The 20,415-nt window shown below is 44.2% G+C and overlaps 1 protein-coding gene across 1 annotated transcript; it reads left to right on the forward strand.

Moving 5' to 3' along the window:
• The first annotated feature begins 2,120 nt into the window (after window positions 1-2,120).
• Window positions 2,121-7,051, forward strand: LOC142558567 (uncharacterized). The gene is made up of 2 exons (XM_075670700.1): window positions 2,121-2,370; window positions 6,824-7,051. Exons 1-2 carry the CDS (start codon window positions 2,121-2,123, stop codon window positions 6,919-6,921), a joined length of 348 nt encoding a protein of 115 aa, XP_075526815.1. The 3' UTR covers window positions 6,922-7,051.
• Window positions 7,052-20,415: the final 13,364 nt, after the last annotated feature.

Below are 20,415 nucleotides of genomic sequence, written 5' to 3' on the forward strand. Positions count from 1 at the left end.
CACAACGGATAGCAGAATAAGGAACATCTTCGTTAAAGAAGCAGTTAATAACGTTTCAACCAAAACGTTGCTACCAGAAGATGGGCCGGTTAACAGCTAGCTTATATTTCTTCGAGCGGCGCATTTCTCCCTATTCCTATTTTCTTCAGACTATGCACGGCAAATAAAGAAGCACGTGTACAAGTAAAAGTTGCTCTACCGCAAAGTAGCTATTGGTTCTTACGAGACAAAAAGCGTTTTTCCCAAAGCCTTACTCCCGTGTGGGTACTTTTGTTTTGGAACGAGCTGTCGCAATTTCTTCTTTCGGTGCTAATGAGGTAAGCTGCAGAGATAATGACGTGGTTAAGGGACCCTGGATGTCCCAGAGGCGCGAATCGGCCATCAAGAACAGGCCATCACGGACGATAAAGTGCCTAACCCATCTATTAACGACTCCGAAATTGGCAGAAAGAAGCAGACACTTTTGCTAGTCTCTCGGCAAGGCAGACCATTTTTATCACACACTCAAGCATGAACATTGGTAGATGGTATAAGCTGACGTCGACAAGGAGGCTACGTTGATGTCGACGTTTCTGGTCATTTTTCTCCAGCTTCAATAAATGGCACGTTGACAACAAGCCACCGCTTTTCCAATGTTTTTTTTTTCTGAGTACGATCCTTTAGTTCCTCTGACGAAAGATGATTTATTATGTGCCTTCATATTGCTACGTTTTCTCCCCCTATTATGTGCATAGTGTGGTTTCCTGCACGATAGCATCATTGACATTGTACCCTACGTCTTATTCTGTTTCAGACTCTGCTAATGGTAAGTAATACCATTCATACAATTAATCAATCAATTAGTTTATCCACCATACATAGGCTGGAATGTCAGCCTATCTGCTCGGTCAATTTATTATCGACATCCAGCACAAACTAAAGAATATGTTTAAGCACGGCTTTTTACGCTTGACTCCTTATACATTCACATACTGCATGTCATTTACCTTTTCCTGCTATGCCCGACACATGAGCGACTTCAATACGACCCCATGATCAATCACCAGCTAGTGTTAAGGGCCCCTAAAGCCCATTGCACGGCGTTTATCATGTCATGAAGCTATTTTTTGTATTATTTGTGTTGTTACATCACGGCTAGAGATGACGAAAAGAAGAGCTCCTCCACAACTTAAATAATCGCTATGTTGGAGCATAGGTATAATCAAAAATACATACCATATGATAAATGCAGCAAACACAAAACTGGTGGCCAATATGATTACATACTTAAAGAACTTACAATGTCTCTAACTAAATCCACCTACAATCTTTAAGTAAGTGTAACAAGTGATCATTCTTACCCGCAGTTTTTCCCTTCACTATAGTTTGGGCTAATAAATTAAATGAATAACCAAACGTGCACAACCAACGGAGCCACTAATTGTTATATATTTATGTCGGATGCACCAGTCACCTTATTACTATGTTCATTCAGGTGAAACAACATTTCTAATTCGTTTTGTATCAAGATTTGTATGTTCACGCCTGACCTCAATTTCTCATGCCGCTGTTCTGCAAGCTAATTCCTTAAGCTAAGTGCCATTGCTAAAAATCAGGAACGCAATCGTTTGCAATGAAGCCCCTCGTGGCTAAACACTTTGCATTGATACGTAACGCGCTCATTCTGATTCTCTTAAATTTCTAAAGAACAAAGCTAGTAGGCTGCGTATGCTGAACTATCTGATGTACCCTGAAGACATTTATTTTTGCATTCTGGCTAGCTTTCACAGGTTACTTTCTGTGATGGTTCCCCATACAAATAATGGTACTAGCTTGAGACCAGCAGGTTCTTTGGTTGGGGCTAACGAATATTTCTGGCAATATTTTTGTGATGATGATGCCTGTAACGGACGCCACATAATTGGCAGGAATATCGTTCCCATAGCTATTGCTGCCATAGAAATTATAGTAGCTGTTACAGAGGTGCAAAGAAGTAGAGCAATCAGGGAAGAATATAGGTATTCCCGCAATCCCTCAGCATTTTACGAATACAAAGCGTGCAATACATTACGTTAATATCATCTAACTATAAGAGGCTAACCGGTTAGGACTAGCTAAGAGCGAGTCTAGCTAATCACAGCATGCTTTTCCGTGTACTCGTCATCTCGGCTGCCCAATACGGCGCAGTGCGGTACGCCTTCTACTACACGGGCAACCTATGCAAGGAGCCCAACGCATTTATGCCTCTGCACACGGAGCCCTACGTGAATCGGACGTCGAAGGAGCACCTGACCCTGCATTACCGGTGCCTCGGCGGCTACATGAACCCCGTCGTGTGCGGATACCGGAACAAGCCCATCAGCGATCTGTGCATCCTCTTCGAGAGGCGGTGTGAGTCTCCTTCGGGGCAATGACGTCTTCTAAATTGCCATGCGTGCAAAACATTGGTATAGTGCGGGTGTTCGCGAGGGATTTTCCTTTAGTCGATGTAGACAGCGCACAACCTACGGTAGGTGGCAGTCGAACTGCGTGTGTGTGTTTTTTTCTGACGTGCGTCCGTGTGTGTCGGTTGGAATTACTCGTATCAAATGCCCAACCGCCTCTTTACCATGTGGGCACGCTTAGCACGCACATGGTGTGCACAAGCTGGAGATAATTCCAAGGCAGCACATATAAAACAAGACAGAAAATCGCGCCGCTCCCTTTCGTCCCGCGTCCAGCGTTGCAGAGCTCGGTCTCCCCATATAAACGGGAGCGCCTCCCGATTCGCTTCATTAAAACGTTCCGGTCACTACTAATTCATTTCCATGTCAATTCTCATTAGAGCTAATCTCATTACGATGTTTTGGCGGGCCCACCGAAAATCGAGACAAGCGCCTGTCTGCATCCTTTATACCCACGCCCTCCTGCTATTTGCGCTTCCCGCGAAACGGTTACGTAGTCTTTTATACAACAGATCTTAGTGGCACTGATCACCGTAGATCCATGATGACGCGGTCGCGAAATTCCAATGCTTCTGTAAGTAGGATACCGTTCTGCTTCTTATTAGTACCTTTTCCTACGAGGGAAACCATCATCTCTTATGTCTTATTCAACTTATTCCGTTCCTTCTCCATTTCCTGATTCCTTTTCTGCCACCTGATTCCTTTTCCCCCAAACTTGTTGTAGGATAGCAAACAAGGCGAAACCTTTCTTCTTGTCTTACTTTCTCTCAACAAAAGTAGACCGTATGGAATGTTAAGCTGATTTCGATTAAAGAGACGGTAGTCCACAGCCCGGCATGGCCAATATGAGTCTTAGTCAATGTTGTATAAAGTTCCTCTCTTCCCTCCCAGTTACAACCAGTGCTACGCAACCTGCCTGCTATCAAGAATGGAACTCACTTATACAGCCCTCGAGTCCACTACGACGAAAGCAACACAAGGGCTCCGATAGACGCCATATCAGGCTCCATGTTGATTTCAGCCACTTGGAATTTTTTGACGTGCTGGAAAAACTCATTAAACGAGCGTTTCCAGATTCCGCGCCAATCAGAATAAACCCGCTCCGGCCAGAATTCGAACCCGTTACAAAACGTGTATCAGCATAACGCGACAGTCACTAAGGGCCACGGCGATTATTACGTATACCTATACGTATTTTGGCGTCAGAAGTGGATAATGAACATGACGTATCAGTTTACACCATACGTGAAGTTCTTGAACCGCTTTCCCGAGTCCCAGAAACGTCTTATTCATGAGTTAGGCTTGGATTAGTTGATTGCTTGAAATGCGTGACGAAGTTGCACCACTAAAGATGGAACATAAAAAATTCACCGACCATTACGATACTCCCTCATGCGAAATTTGAGCACAGCTGTATACGTATTTTCATTTCGCGATATATTTGCTAACCTGGACAATCTGTCTCGTGTGGCACGTTGCAAATGGAGTGATGCGCGGCGCGATTGCCACGCCAATCGGGAGGTAGCGAGAGGCGGCGCGTGGGTGACGCGTGGCGCGATTCGCAGCAGCCGTCGCAAACAGACCTCCGCTTATGCAGCACTTTGTTTCCCTATCTGGTATCCTGGGTTAGCTCACCATATGCCATCGGTGAACACACGACGGTGCGCTACTCTGGCACCATCTCGTAGGGGTCGTCGCCGCAGAGCACGCGTCTTGCGCGGCACTACACTTTTCTTCTCAAGCCTTTCGTCATACCCTCCTCCTCTGCTTTCCGCCTCATGATTTCGCTGCACCCCCCTCCTTCACTTTCCTCCTCGCGCTCTCTTTGCTATCACAGTCTTTTATCTCCCGTTGCGCTGCACGTTCGTTTTCATCCTTTGCTGAGCTCATTCGCTCGGTTACGAGGGACAACGCTGACGCTCGCTGCAAGAACTGGCGCCTAAGAGAGGTGCTCTAAAATAGATCACTATTAGTCCTGCCTCTTTCATTCTGCTTTACTCGTTTACTGTAGCATATATAACAGGCTAATTTTATTTACGAATTGATAATACAGTCAAAATCGGAGTTTAATAGTTCAGTATTATACGCATTGTATTCCCTTGTCGGCTCAGTCTATAGTAATGCAATACTATTTTTTTCGTTCCGGAGTTACAAAATTCAAAACTTGGACGTTCATTATTTTCAATTTTCTTATCTGCCGAGGTGTTTCTGAAAAATAAATTTGAAGGTTTAATGAAAAAACTGTTCCCTCCACTCGGTACGTGTAACGCCCTTTCCGATTCAAAAAGAAATGTCATACCACATTTTCCGTGCTTGCAAAAGGACGCAACTTTTTTCCTGTCCCTTTATACCAATCCCAAGGTTAATGTTCCTCTCAGTACACGAATGCTTCGATCACCGTCCGTGGACCTGTTCTCACCAGTTACTCAAAACCTCTTAAGCTATCAGAAAATGCAGAAGCGGATTGCATTTCTCTTACAGCTTCTTGTTTTGTTTACATTGCTCGTTTTCCTTCGTGCACAATCTTTCAAAGGTGTGAAGTATCAGCACCCTTGCGAATGAGTATTGAATTACTTGACTGGCACAACGATTAGGTTGGCCCTCGGACTTGCTAGAAACCGAATGACAGCATTGAAATCCACAGGACTTGTCTTGAAATCTGTTGTTAAACTCAGCTAATTGTAGAAAACTATTAGCCGGCATGTAGCAGATGTTTCGGCACTTGTCATATACCTATTATTTCAACATATTTGTCAATTTTTCTAGGCTTCGTTATCACTCTTACCTCTGTTACCAAGTTGTCGCTCGGCGCAAGACTCGCCTACGCAATCTGAAATTTTTCTAATGCTGTCGCAAATTCTATAGAAAAGATCGTCATCACCATTCGAGACGCCGCCATATTTGTCTGTTACAGCGAAGCTGTATATAGCTACCCTCCGGCAGTTGTCGATGTAAATCCGTCTACGCGTCGCGTATACAGAAAAAAAAATCTTGTCTCCAGTTTCTTGCGAATGCTCTGTAGTTCTCAACCTAATACAGGTATCTTGAAAAAAAATTATGCTGAAATTTGGCGCTAATACGACTCCATCATTACGCCGAGTTCCATTTACTTGTCACAATTAGTTGGTTCACAGTGAAGTTGTAAACGTTACAGAATTCCCGTCTGCTGTCAATACACGGCCGTCTACGGAAGGCGTATTGTTAGAGACAACTGCTGTAACTCTTGTTTTGTAAAAACTATTCGGAAACAAATTACATGATAATTAGCCGCTTAGACTACTCTAACATTACGCTCAGTTTCCTCTACTTTTCACAGTTACGTAGTTCACAGTGAAGTTGTAAATATTGTGAAATTCCCGTCTGCTGTCAATACATGGGCTTCAGGGAAATGAACTGCCCCATTTTTTCCCGCCAGAATAAAACTCTAGTCCTTCCAAGTTTCACTCAGCTAATTAACTTGAAAGTATGCTCAATCGCAAATTAAAAACAAACGTGTTTTTTTTCGTGCGCTCCTTTGAACTACGCCCCGGTAAACGCATATCGTCGCTCGCGTCGAGACTCGGTTTAACGACCACCTGCGTCCTATGCACACTATTACCATCAGTGGGCGTTGTGTATTATTATTATTTTTTTTTACATACATGCGTCGATTGAGGTAAAGCACACCCCAGCTTCACTACTGCTCGTGCTTTTTCACAGAGTCGAAGGGCTGATAAATTTTTTGCGATCACTTTTTTATGACGGGCTGTCTCTAGCAGTTTATGTTGTTGCCCAATACACGCTCTGAAACGCCTGAAAGGCTCTGGTATAACTAAATGAAATGAAATTAATGGACGCATGTCTGATCAGAATGCGGGCGCATCTTGAATAGTGCGGTGCATCCTTGAGTATATGCAAGCGCCACCAAATACTCTAGGACGTATGCCGAGACATGTATAAATAGCGGGCGCAATTTCCCAGAGCATTAAGTCGATAGTTCTCCGCCATCGCGTTTTCTCTTTGAGTAACGCAAGCGCAAAAACATGGACCAGAATAACAGCAGTAACGAGATAGGCGATCGCGTCTTGCGCTATTGCCAGCGCCTGTCCCACTGCTTCCTGCGTTCTTTTCTGTCTTTCTTTGCCCTGTGTTATTTAGGATGAAGCTACATCAAATCGCCCAAATGTAAGTTTTGCTAGCCAACGTGATTTCGACGTTACCTGTCTTTCGGGACATAGTTGCAGCCAGTAAAGAGTTAGATTGTGAACTCTCACTTTCGTGAGTGTTTGCTTCTTCCATGCCTCTAAACAATGTGAAAATATCCTCCTGTCTCAATTGTAACATAGTGCTTCACATATATGCGTATGACCCAGGCCTTCATATAAGTACAATCCTTTCTTTTTATGTTTATTTGCGTCTAGGTTGGCAGATCATGATGGACACCCCGACGGACATCATGGAGATTGTGAATCGGCGCAAGAAGCTTGCAAAATGTCTCGGAAGGGTCTTTGCTGGTTAGCGCAAACCGACGGCGGTAGAAAGTTGATTTTGTCCTAAGTAAATGAAGCTTGATTCATTTACAAAGTACTCAGTCTGTATAGAAGCAAGCTCTCTGATTTCTTGTTCGAAAAGCTTCTTAGAAATAAATATTCACCGGACTGAAATATCCATTCCATGTCCTTGTTCGGTTGCAGAAAGAGCAAATAACGTCGAAGACGTGCTAACATTACCACATATTTGTTAGCACATCACAACCGTCCAAGATTCATTGACGACCATCTACCAAAGTTGCTTGGCCGTACCTTGGAAGAAAACTGAAACTTAAATAAAAACAAAGCTACGTCACTCGTTGCTAAATATGTACCAATACGCGGACTGTCTGAAAAGAAGCGCTTCCCTTGGCTTTCTATGACACTAACAAGACTGTTAGATAAGAAAAAAACGTATTTTCCATCTCGCAAAACGCAGTCCTACATCTACTCGTTGAAACGTATATTCTCATGCTTTGCTTGCTTATTGTACGGTGATAAAAGAACTGAAGGACGTTTACTCCAACAGCAGTCTACCGTTACTTCTATCTACTAACCCATCCAAATTTTGGACCGCTGTTCAAAGGAAAGAGAAAAATAACATGTTGCTTACAGATAGCGATGGTAACGCCTTGAGCAATGAAGAATGTTTCATTGTCCTAACAGGCACCTTCGAAATATCCTTTTGTGAAGGCCCTATTGAAACAATCCCGGACAAGCTAAATAGCGATTTTCCCCGTAAATCCATTTGTTAATTCTGCGGGGATTCTGAAACTAATTCAACATTTAAAATTATCGTCTGCCTGCACTACTGATAAAATTCAATATTGTTGAACAATACTGCTGTGTACTCATCTGTATGTTTATGTACCTTTTCACGCAATATATCAAGTGCTTGTCTTTGCCTGCAGATTGGAAGGTGGCCAAAGTGGTCCCTTTGCTCAAATCAGCTAACCCGCATTTTCTTCTCAATTACAGAACCATTTAACTTACCCTCGTGCCTTGCAAAATCTTTGAACACGTCATATTTTCGAACCTTGTCTAATTTTTGGAATCAAACTCCTTCCCTTCATTTCAGCATGGGTTTCGCAAAAAGCTGTTGGTGCGAAACGCAATTATTGTCGTTTATACAAAACATTTCCTCCCCTTTGGACAAAGGCCAACTAATTGTCTGTATCTTTCTTCATTTTGGAAAAACATTTGACATGGGGTCTCATCATTCACTGCGTCATAAAATTAGTACTATTTTATTCACATTAAAATTGAGAAGTAGATTAAATGCTTCCACATCAACCGTACCCAGTTTGTAACAGCTAACGATTCTGCATAGCCGCCCTGTGCTTTTAAATCAGGTGTTCCTCAAGGATCTGTCTTGTGCTCGTTACTGCTCCTTATTTATATTAACAACCTTCCTACCGTAATTAATTGTTCTATAAAACTGTTTTCTGACTATTGCGCTCTATTCCGGAATATATCTAATCAGAATTACAACCTTATCCTCAAGTCGGATATGGATAACATATCAAGATGGTGCTTCACAGTGGATATCGTTTTACGGCGAAGCTGTTAACCTCTAGTTGGCCTTAATTTTTCGTGCCCGCATACGTCAGCAAAAATGTGGGCCGATCCCGGTGGCTGTGCTGGAGCAGTGGTTCGTGCCTCGGCAAGGCCGATGCTTGAAGCAGTCAGCAAAGTGACGCGGACAGTGCGTACATTCTTTGGAATCACGCGTACAACATACAGAACGCCATACATTTCAATAAAGAACAAGTGCAAAACAATAATCCGGACTGCTTAATTGGTGTTAAGGCCCTCCTGATAACAATGCGAAGCGCGTAGCACTCCCCGCTTACGTTTTTCCGGTAAATATTTCAGTTGGACAAGCTGCCGCGCCGACAGAAGCTTACGACGTGGGGAGTGACATCCCTAGCCCCTTTGTATATAAAAGAACCAGCCTAGCAGTTGATTTCAGTGTCGTTGCAGCACCGCTATGGGCGACGGCGCGTTGTCAAATTGTCGTTACTTTCATTACTACCATTATTGTAAAGCAATAAAGCACTGCATACACCCTCAACAGTTATAGTAGTGATTTCAACAGCTTTGCTAAACATCCGCTTTCGCTGAGCCGGGATGGCGAGTCAATTTTTTGAAATCTCACTAGACAGACAGACAGAAAACTTTATGCAAAAGGATAGAACGTTGGGCGAGTTGGTACGGTAACATGACCTTGGATTGTAGCGCGAAGTGAACACGGACACAGAAAGAAGCAGACAGGACGAGCGCTAACTCTCAACTAATTTTTTGTTAAACGAAGAACATATATATATATATATATATATATATATATATATATATATATATATATATATATATATATAAAGGTGATTGCAAGAACCGCAGCATAATAACATGACAAGGTAAAAAACATCAGTTAAACATATCAGGAGGTATGGCAGTCAAAGAAGGAAACACAAAATAAAGAGATTGCTTCAGATTAGTACACTTATTGTGAAGGTACTGAAATTCAAAAAAAAAGCAGTGACGCTCAACAATCATGAGTTCCGGTTTACTAAGGACTGTGGGATGCCCGTGGAACCTTTTTTAGAACTTTTGTTGTTTTACATAGAGAATACCGTTGTAAAATGGGGTAGTTCTATATATGTCCAAATATCGGGAGGTTGCACTGGTTCAAAAGTTGCGCCAGTTTTGAGTGATACTTATTTAAGTCGCGTCAATAGAAAACAACAAAATAATCTTAAGGAATCGGCGGTGCATGCGTTTAGATACGTAGATGACTACTTGGTGTTCTCGCGATAACTACACCAAGAAAGCTACGGATATTTTAAAAGTGTTTATGGAATGTGGTGGGGGCCTAGGTTTCACGCTTTAGCTTATCCAGGGCAACAAATTGCAGTTTTTAGATCTCTGCTTAACATTCCAGAAGGAGCATGTCTGTTGACATTATTCGCCTAGGGCTAAGAAGCCTCTGCTTGAATTTTCTTCTTGTCATTCTAAACTTGTTAAACAGGCGATAGCTCATACAACTCTTAGGTCTGCCATTACTAAGTCATGTCCGCACAATATGCAACAAAGTTTTTCACAACAGATAGAAAGGTTTGGAAAGGCTAGTTATCCCATGCATTTATTATCACTAACCATCGAAAAACTTTTAAAATGAGTAAAAAGCCCCGGCAAGAAACAAGAAAAACAGAAAAAAGAAACAAAGTTTGCTGTGGTACCCTATGTACATAGATTATCTCATGGTTTACGGAACGTGGCCAATACGTATGGCGTCAATACAGTTTTTTCAGCCCCTCGCAAGTTGTCGGACACGAAGATAGATACGCAGACGTGCCCGACTGCTTAAGAAAAACAATAAGCGTTAGGCCAGTACCTAAGAACATGGACCCCAACCTCCACGAGAGCAGAAGACAGGCGCGAGCCGAATATGTAGAAAAGACATTAGCGCTACTAGACAACACGGTATACACGGATGCTGCCACGTACCCGCGAGAAGGGAAGCGCACGGCCACGTCGGTGGTGGTGGACGGTGAGGGAAATCTGATCAGATGTGCGACGGCAAAGGCAGCCGGCACAGCAGAGGCCGAAGAAATTGCCGTGGCGCTGGCGGCAATAAAAGTATATAGGACAGGCAGGCCTCTAAACATCTTAAGAGATTCGAAGGAAGCGTGCAGAAATTAAACGAGGGGCAGGATTAGCAAAGCCGTCCTCAGAATTCTCGGCGGAGCCAACTTCGCCGAGAGGAGCGTTACGCACAGGTTAATCTGGATTCCGGCCCACGCAGGCATAGAGGGTAACGAAAGGGCAGACAGCCTAGCTCAGGAGACCACGTTCAGAGCAGAGCAGTCGCACGCCCCGGAGTATCACCCACACGCTTGTGAAGGAGGATCCACAGAAATCTTAAACTTATACAGAGGGACGAGAGCCAAATATCCTCCACCGCACAAAGCTCTAACGAAGGAGGAAGCAATGACTTGGCGCAGATTGCACACAAACTCCTTCTCAAATTTATACATCCTAAACAAGATGTACCCAACACAATACAGAGACACCTGCCCATGGTGCGGGGCCACACCCACACTATATCATGTCACATGGGAATGTAAACACAATCAATCATTCCACCAACACAATAACCCGAGTGCGGAGCAATGGGAGAGTCGGCTTACCAGCTGCGAGCTCACGGCCCAAAGGGCCTTAGCGCAGAACGCTAGTGAGGTAGCTAGGCTCAGTGGAGCCCTGGAATAGGGGCCCACCCTTGCCGGAAGAGGCTCCAAGTCGCCGGCGCCCAAGAAGACGACGGAGACCTCGAGACGCTAAATCCTTGAAGGAACCAAATAAAGTTTCTCTCTCTCTCTCTCTCTCTCTCTCTAACATGTGCCCTATGATAAATAGGAAACTTAAACAGGGTGGTAAAAAAAAAGAAAAGATGATTGCGGCGTTAAACATGTGTCCCCTTTAGTGCCTTGTAACACCGGTATAGTTTATCAGATTCCACTCAAGTGCGGCAAAGCTTACATTGGACAGAGCGGCAGGTGCATTAATATTAGACTAAAAGAACACAAACATTCACTAAACAACCCTAATGCATCACATTTAGCGTCACATTGTTTCAATTGTGGTTGCAAACCTTTCTTTGAAGACACAAAAATTCTCTCCAGACACAAATGCCAAACCACACGGGAAATTATCGAGGCATTCCATATCAAAAGATTAGGAGACACTTGCGTTAGCCATGCATCGTTGTCGCTGTTAGATTGCGAATTTCAGTACCTTCACAATACGTGTACTATACTGAAGTAATCTTTTTTTGTGTGTGTTTCCTTCTTTGACTTCCATACTTCCTGATATGTTTAACTGATGTTTTTTTTTTACCTTGTCATGTTCTTATGCTGCCGTTTTTGCAATCACCTATATATATATATATATATATATATATATATATATATATATATATATATATATATATATATATATATATATATATATATATATATATATATATATATATATTAGGTTGAGAGTGAGCGCTCGTCCTGTCTGCTCCTTTCTGTGTCCGTGTTCACTTCGCGCTACAATCCAAGATCAAGGTAGAGCAGCGGGTCGCTCCCACGTCGCTATGGGAAGGCCGAGCCTCACCGCCGCGTCGCGGGCCCTCTGGACGGCCCTGAGCCGACGTAGAAGGCATGAGCGCCTGAGCATGGAGCTCCATTCCTCTTCAGTCGTGCGTTGAGGACCCTGTAATGAGGGGCACTGCCGGAACATGCGATCTAACGTAGAAGCGGTGCCACAATCTGGGCATGTTGGATCAAGGCATTCGATGATCCTGCTGTGGGGAATAAAGATTAGGGTATGACTTGGTATGAAGCATGACGGAGGATACATGCCTGTGCTTTAGAGAGCTTCTCGTGACTAAGGGGGAAGACCCTCCTGGCCAATCGATAATGTTTGATGATCTCATTAAAAGTGAGGACAACGTCCCTAAGAACCGCTAGATTGGAGTCCGAAGATGTCCCAGGCTCTCCAGCGCGGTAAGTTAGTTCGCGAGCTCGAGCGTTGGCGATCTCGTTCAGGTTGGCCATGGAGGCCACGTGTGATCCGACGTGAGCCGGAAACCAGATGATTGTGCGAGGAGAAATAGCCCTATGACCTAAAACGCGAGTTACTTCACCTGATACCAATCCGGACGCAAAGGCCCTGACCACTGCTCGTGAGTCTGTGCAGATCTGTTGCTTGGAATCGTCAAGGAGATCGAGGGCGATAGCTACCTGCTCAGCCTTAGCGGCAGCCGCGTTCCTGAGAGCAGCTGAGTGGAGGGCAGAACCTGTGTGATCAACCGTGACGGCCTAGAAGCTGACCGATGGATCGTACTGCGCCGCGTCTACGAAGCAAGCAGACTCCGGGTTTGCACAAAAGTCTTTGAGCAGGGCTTCATCTCTGGCCCTCCGCCTCCCCGCATTGTGCTGCGGATGCACGTTGGGGGGAAAATGAGAGACCGTAATGCAATCTCACTAATGAGCAAATCTCACTCAACGCAAAATTACCTCTGTCTCGCGGCGTTCAAACTCACCTGTTCCTTCTGGCTATATTATCAATGGAACTGAGCTTGGGCATGCGACTTCCTACAAATATCTCGGAGTTCATCTAAGCAATAGTTTTTCTTGGCGTGACTACATTCCACCAATAATTTGGAATGCATGCCAACAGATTCCTTGTGTATATACGCAGTAATTTCTCTCAAGCCGCAACCCACTTAAGGTTACTGCAGTATAAAACACTAATTAGACCAAAGCTGAAGCATGCGTCATCGGTAATGGACTCTGAGCAAACTGCATTAGCCGATGCCATTGAGTCTCTTCAAAACAGATCAATTTTACCCTTTCATATTATTCCCGCACAGCTAGCCTTTCTCTAACGAAGTCAGATCTTGGCCTTATAATTCAAAGCTTCGAAGAAAGATCTCTCCTCCCTGCCGCTTTCACATACTCGTGTATTAAAACAACACACTTAAACAAGAATTCCTGCGTCACGTTTTTATCATCGCTTTGATGTGTTCATTGGTTTCTGTCACACAAATGTTTTCTTCGATTACTTTCTGCTTAAGAACAACGCCGCGTGGGACCGCCTTTCCCTTCCATCGCCTGCATCACGGACCCATGATCATTGAAGACTGCCTTTACTAATAATGTTTTTGAGTTTATCATCTTGAATACTCCTGCGCAACTAATTGTTTGAATGTAGTATTTGTAATCCATTGTACCCACCTCCTCTGCAACATTATTTTGGGTCTTGAGGGTAATAATAATAATAATAATAATTATTCTTATTATTATTATTATTATTATTATTATTATTATTATTATTATTATTATTATTATTATTATTATTATTATTATTATTATTATTATTATTATTATTATTATTATATACCAGAAAAGAAGCAGTTCTGGGTCCGGGTAAATATTCACAGTGAAGTAGACGCGCGTATGAAGTGGTTTATTGACGTTTCGGCCGGACCCCGGCCGAAACGTCAATAAACCGCTTCATACGTGCGTCTACTTCACTGTATATATATATATATATATATATATATATATATATACATATATATATATATATATATATATATATATATATATATATATATATATATATATATATATATATATATATATATATATATATATATATATATATATATATATATTTGTGTGTGTGTGTGTATCTCCAATTGTTTTCTACGTGTAAATATATTTTCAACAGATTTGTGCATCGGCTACACGTAACATAATTTGGTGGAAGTAGACGTTCCTCGTACCCACCATGGAGCTTTGCAGCGGTCCCAAAGCCGACATTGCAACTTCGGCTCCTACTTACGGCAGTTCACCTACGCAAGCCTCTACGGATGAAGCAACAACCTAAGTCACCACTTCCCCACTTTGGGATCCTTGCATTTTCACAAGAGTCGACAGTCCTTATGTCGACGACTGGCACCGGTTGTACGAACGTGTCAGCACCAGTCACAGGTGGGATCCGAATATTATGCTCGCAAATGATCTCTTCTACTTCGACGGCACTGCATGGGCATGATTCCAGGCTTCCGAAGAGGAAATATGGAGCTGTGATCTCTGCAAAGAGAAACTCCGCAACCTTTTCGGCAATCCGTTTGGGCGCCAACTCAACGCGGAGGATCCCCTTGCCACACGCGTACAGACCACTACTGGGTCCTACGTGTCGTACATTCTCGACGTCTTGGGCCTTCGTAGCAAGGCCGACCCGAACATGTCGGAGGACGATAAGATTGGCCACGTCCTGAAAGGCATTGCTGATGACATCTTCAATCTATTGGTGTTTAACAACGTCAGCAGTACCGATACAATCCCCGAAGAATGCCAACATCTCGAGCATGTTAAAAGCTGCCGAATATCCCGACAAATCACGTGCGTCCCCAACACAGCCGCTACGTCCTCTTGTGACGACCTCTTCCTCCAGCCCTCCCGATGTGACAACTTCGCCCGCATAATTCGTCGTGAAGTCGAGGCCGCACAGCCGGCGGCTACTTCATTCTCGTCATCTGATCCTTCTCCGGCAACGATCTGCTTGATCCAAGCCGTCGTCCACCAAGAATTGTCAAACGTCGACCTTCAATCCGTTCGTCCCGTGCGCTATGAATCCCTTTTTCTATCCAGATTCCCACCTCACTCCTCTTACTACTCTTAATATATATTTATGACCAATCCGGCAGTGAAAAAAAAGCGTCACCAGAAATAAATTCGCCATGCAGAGAATTAGCTAGAACTTGAACATACCTGCGCCAAACAGATATTGAAGAAATTGGTATAACGTTTATCTATCTGCCATCGAAGCGCAATTAGGCACTAAGGCTAACTCTATAAACATACTAGGTCTTTAGCAAATATGCAAGTGAATCTCAATCATCTGAAAAGACAGTGCGTGCGACATAAATGTGTGGTGGCAGCTCCTCTCTTGTTGCAATGAAGGAAGTGAATCTATGGCTGTGTTCTTATACTAGCCGTATAGACAGCAAAGTACACGGCTAAGCGGACAGCAGCCGTCTTAAGTATTGTTCGGATTCTGCCAAAGAAGTAAAAGACAACAGCGTCACGAAGACATCATCGAAGTCGGAAACGATGCAAGCTACGTTATGGTCCAAACAAGACTGCGGCTGAGCAGGACTCTTGGAAACTCGACAGGAAGCTTGAGTGGGCGCAAGATACCGTATTCACGCTTTCCTACACGCTTAATGTAAGCTATTGTGTTTTTTATAAGTTCTCACGCATGTGAGAACTTATAAAAAGTGGCGTCACGTCGTAAAGGCACGGTAGACGTTACGTAGCAGAAGATAAGAGAGACACGGCAAAAGAATGTTCGAGGAAACCCCATAAGTGGTGGAACAAGGAAATAAAGCAAGCTATAGAAGAGCGTAAGCAGGCGTATAGGTATCACCGCGAAGCCAAAAAGTTAGGATTACGAAGTACTGCAAAGAAGAAACACAACTCTTGCCTAACCAAATTAGAGAGAACATTGTAGTAGACCCTATCCCCAAGAACGTGCACCCCACCCATAATCAAGAGAGGAGAGCAGCGCGTGCCCGCATGTTGCACAAACGCTGTTTCAGAGACCCAGATACATATTACACGGATGCTATCCCGTATCCCTCGTCGCCACGTCGTGGGCCCAAGTACACACTCTCCGTTGTCAATCAGGGGAACCTGGTAGCCTCAGCCTCCATCCGCGCCACATGCAGCGCAGCAGCAGAAGCAGCAGCGATCGCTCTCGCACTTCGCGACGCCGAGAGCAAGGGAAGGTCCGCCCGCGTCCTTACGGACTCACAAACGACGTGTCGTTTATACATGAATGGAACACTGCCTATACAAGCCATTCGACTACTGGGCCGATCACTAGAATGGACCTACGGTATTGTCTGGTGCCTCCGGCACGAAGGCCTAGGAGCAACGAAGAGGCGGACTGTGCAGCTCGAGGTCTCACTAGCCGAGCGGCAGAACATACCGTTCTTCAGCCCCCGACAGACCGACGAGCGACCCACGAGTTATTAACCACAAGTCAACAAATACTGCCGGACCAACATCTCGAAAGAACACAATACGCTCCCCCCACAAAGCTTTCAATAAACTCCAGGCAAGGGATTGGCGCTGCCTGCAAACAAACACATACCCGCACTTGTCTCATCTACACGCAATCTCCCCAGACAGATATACGTCCCGGACATGTCCCTGGTGTAGCAACCAAGCAGCGACACTCGCGCACATAACACACGAATGCACCGACCGTCCGGGCGACGCAATTTCGCCACGAGTCCCAGCACAAACACTCGCTACGTGATCTTGGGAGGCGAGACTCTCTGAACTGGACCTGGGAAGCCAACTGGCTACCCTCGACCAGGCCCGGTGAGCCGCCATCGCCAGTGGAGCCCTGTCAGAGGGAACCACCAGCAATAAACCGTGCAACGATTTCTGTAACAATAAAGTTCCATCCATCCATCCTTAGATGGAAGAAATACCGAGAAAAGAAAAGGGTGGCGAGTGAGCTCGTGCAAGAGAAAATTAAATGCACAAGTAAGCTTTGGATGCATAACTTTCGCAAAAAAGACAAAGTTGCAGAGCAAAGGTTCTTCAACCATGTAAGAGCACTTGGAACTACAAGTAAAGAGTCGAAGACGGCTATAAGGGATGAACACGGTAACTTCTTAGAAGACAACGATGCGCTCTGGTACATCAGAGACGTTATTAGGGATAAATTTGGTACAACAGAAAACCTAATTCAGACTCAGAAAGATCCAGCACCAGCAAAGAAGTGTGAGATATCAAATTTTAACATAGAAAACGTTTACTGAAAGAAAAGCTGATGAAATTGTCCATAATAACACAGCTGCGGGACCCGATGAAATCCAAGTACAGCTAATCAAAAATCTCGCACCATAAAGAAAAGCGCTACTGACTAATGACATTGAGCAAGTGATTAAAAACAAGTCCGGCTGATGGGATGAAAGCAAGAAGAACCTCATCTACAAAGTCAAAGGGGAAAAGGCTAGAACGAGCTCGTACAGGCCAGTTACAGTAACGTCGGTGGTATACAGAATGGCAATGCAAGCCATAAAATAAGAACAATCGAAGTGGAGAAAAATGATGTATACTGGGGGAACTGCAGAATGGGTTCAGACCAGGCAGACGCTTACAAGATATTTTTGTACTAACTCAGTGCACAGAGATTTCAGTAGCTCAGAATAGAACTTTATGGATAGCATTTCTAGATGTACCAAATCGACAAAATAAAGTTATTTTCTCCTCTTAGATATTAAGGGGACCTACGACAACGTAGACAGGGAATTGTTATGGGATGCTCTCAAGCATGGGTTGAACTTCATTTGAAGTAAGAGAAGCACAAAGAGCAAAATTAATTTTGAGGAAAGACTCAGGGACATTGATCAAAATAAATGAGCGGCTAAATTGCACAAGTATCTGTACCTAAAAAGCGTGAATACAGAATGGAAAAACAGGTCATGAAACTTGGCAACCAAGTGCAGGGTAATTGAAAGTATAAACAACCAGGAGTCATCAGAAAGAAAGTGGTAGAAACCGAGACAGTGAATTGGATTCAAAGCATGGAAACAAAAAGATCATGGATATTTACAAGAATAAGAAGACAAATTAGAAAAGAAAATCTGTACGATAACACGAAAGGAACTGTCCTGCTATTTGATGCAAGAGCTGGTTGTCTAAGGACAAAAGCATACCAGAGTAAATATTCGCAATAAGATGAAGGATGTGTATGCTTCGGCAAAAATCCAGAGACCACTCAGCACATCCTAATGGAATGCGAAGGGATTCCCTTAGCGAGACCCGTAGGTAACGTGCGCCTTCCAAAAGTCCTCGGATTCAAAGTGGACGGAAGCACCAACCGGTCAGCAGTCGACGTAAGCAGCAGACATTTAGGGTATTGGTGGAAAAAAACAAGCAGGGAAGAGATTGATACGACCGGATCCGTTACAGCAGGGATAGGTAGCGGTAGTAGGTAGAGAGAGAAATTTTGAGGAAGAGAAAGGAGATCAAGGAAATGTATACAAAAATGCTAGAATGAAAAGCATGTATAGCATACCGGAGGAGGTCAAGCAGATTAGGTGACTATTCGTCACCGCCCCATTTTAAAGGGTTTGTCAATAAATCATCATAACCTTCTCATCGTCTTCCAGACGGTTCCAGACGTGTTTCTCTATTTTTATCCCTTAAAGGGGGTTTTTCTCTCTTTTCTTTCTTCTTTTTATTCGTTCTTTTCCTTTTTATCCGAGCTCGAAGCTGCCTCCTTGGTATCTATGTTGATTGTCTCCGATGCTGGCCAGAATCGGAACACCCTATATGTTGCAAGAAACCAGAAGAGTTACGCATTTATATTAAGAGGAAATATGCACAGAGCTGTTGGTAGAGCACCCGAAGAAGTACACACCGTTTAATACCTTTCCGGATCTAAACACACGGGCCGAATACGCCTAGCCCAACCGAGACTGAGAAGTCGTGTGTTTTGGGACGACTTTTGGAAGCACGAGGGAGGGAGAAAAGCGAAGAGCTACGACTTCATGGGAGGTTACCTTGCAAAGGCTCACTGCATGATGTCACTGTCCCTTCTATAGCTTCCTTTCTCGATACCGTGATGCATGTTTGAATGAGGGAATACGGAGGGGCAAATTCGGCAGAACGAAAATTGTTCCGTAGTGCCGGCTAGTTCACCGGCGGTGCTATTGTGGACACTGTCAAACTCGGCCATGTTGTAAATACCGCCACGTTGGCGCTTTGAAACAGACTGAGACGTGCTAGTACTGTGAGGCGAAAGGCACTGATAAGCGCTACCACAGCCAGATGACGAGAAGATTTCCGATAACAGCAGGCACCAGTCGACTCAGAATCGGTCTACTGGGTTGCGTCTCATTTTGCCCGTTTGCAGGCACGACAAAAAAAACGAGAATGTGTCGCTGCCTCCCAACCGATGAGTGTCGGTGAGAGCAATTCACAGATTCATATCACCGGGAACGCAGCAAAAGTGGGTTGGCATTACATGAAGTTTAAAACATCACACGTTTTCAGTTTTCAGACTGTGTCGTGAAGAGATGTTCACATCAAACTTCAGAAAGTTTCGTCGCTCAAACGAAGCAAAGATCGTTGTTACGACCAGTACGTCAGATCTGACGACAGCGCTCTGACGGGAAATATTATGTCCTTATTAGAAAAAAAAAATTTGGGGGGGATGAGCTGTAGGTGATGCACCTTGTTACAAAAGTGTCTGCGTAATTCAAGTGCTTTTCGTGACTGCACTTATCACTCCCATGGGGGCAACACTCGGATTTCGGTAATATATGCTATAAGAGCTGCCGCTTGTTGATTTCGCGGAATCGTTAAGTATTCAAGTGATGTTCTCAAGCTAAGGGCTCTCCTGTGCAATGTCCCTTTTTACCGCTCGGTGCTTGCTAAAAGCGAGGCAATTTTCCTTCGAAGGAGTTGCCATCTTATAATCGTCGAAGCATGCCGAAATTATTACGCCATGGCATTCTCGAATGAGCACGAGCCCTTTGTTAGTTTAAAGGTTCCATTAGTATGAATGCCAACAACCAGCCTGTGAAAAAAGCAATAAGCGCGAACGACGGCTAGGGACTATCATTGCACAACGTTTCTTGGATGTCGCCGCGCTTTTAACCAATGAAACAAGAGGAGAGTCGTCGACAGCCAGAACTGGTTGGCACCGGTTGGACCATGCACACTGCGAAAGTGGCAGTATTAGCGATGAGGATCTTACTGGTGACGAAAGCATCGAGACGTGTGCGTAGCTCTGGCCCTGCTTAGTCGCTAACGGTAAGTGCTACTAACTTGGCTAAAATTTATAGCCACCCGTTCCTCACCACACTGTCCGGTTTTCCTTCGACCTGCTTCTGTGAT

This window comes from Dermacentor variabilis, chromosome 9 (assembly GCF_050947875.1).
Source record: "Dermacentor variabilis isolate Ectoservices chromosome 9, ASM5094787v1, whole genome shotgun sequence".
NCBI lineage: Eukaryota > Metazoa > Arthropoda > Arachnida > Ixodida > Ixodidae > Dermacentor > Dermacentor variabilis.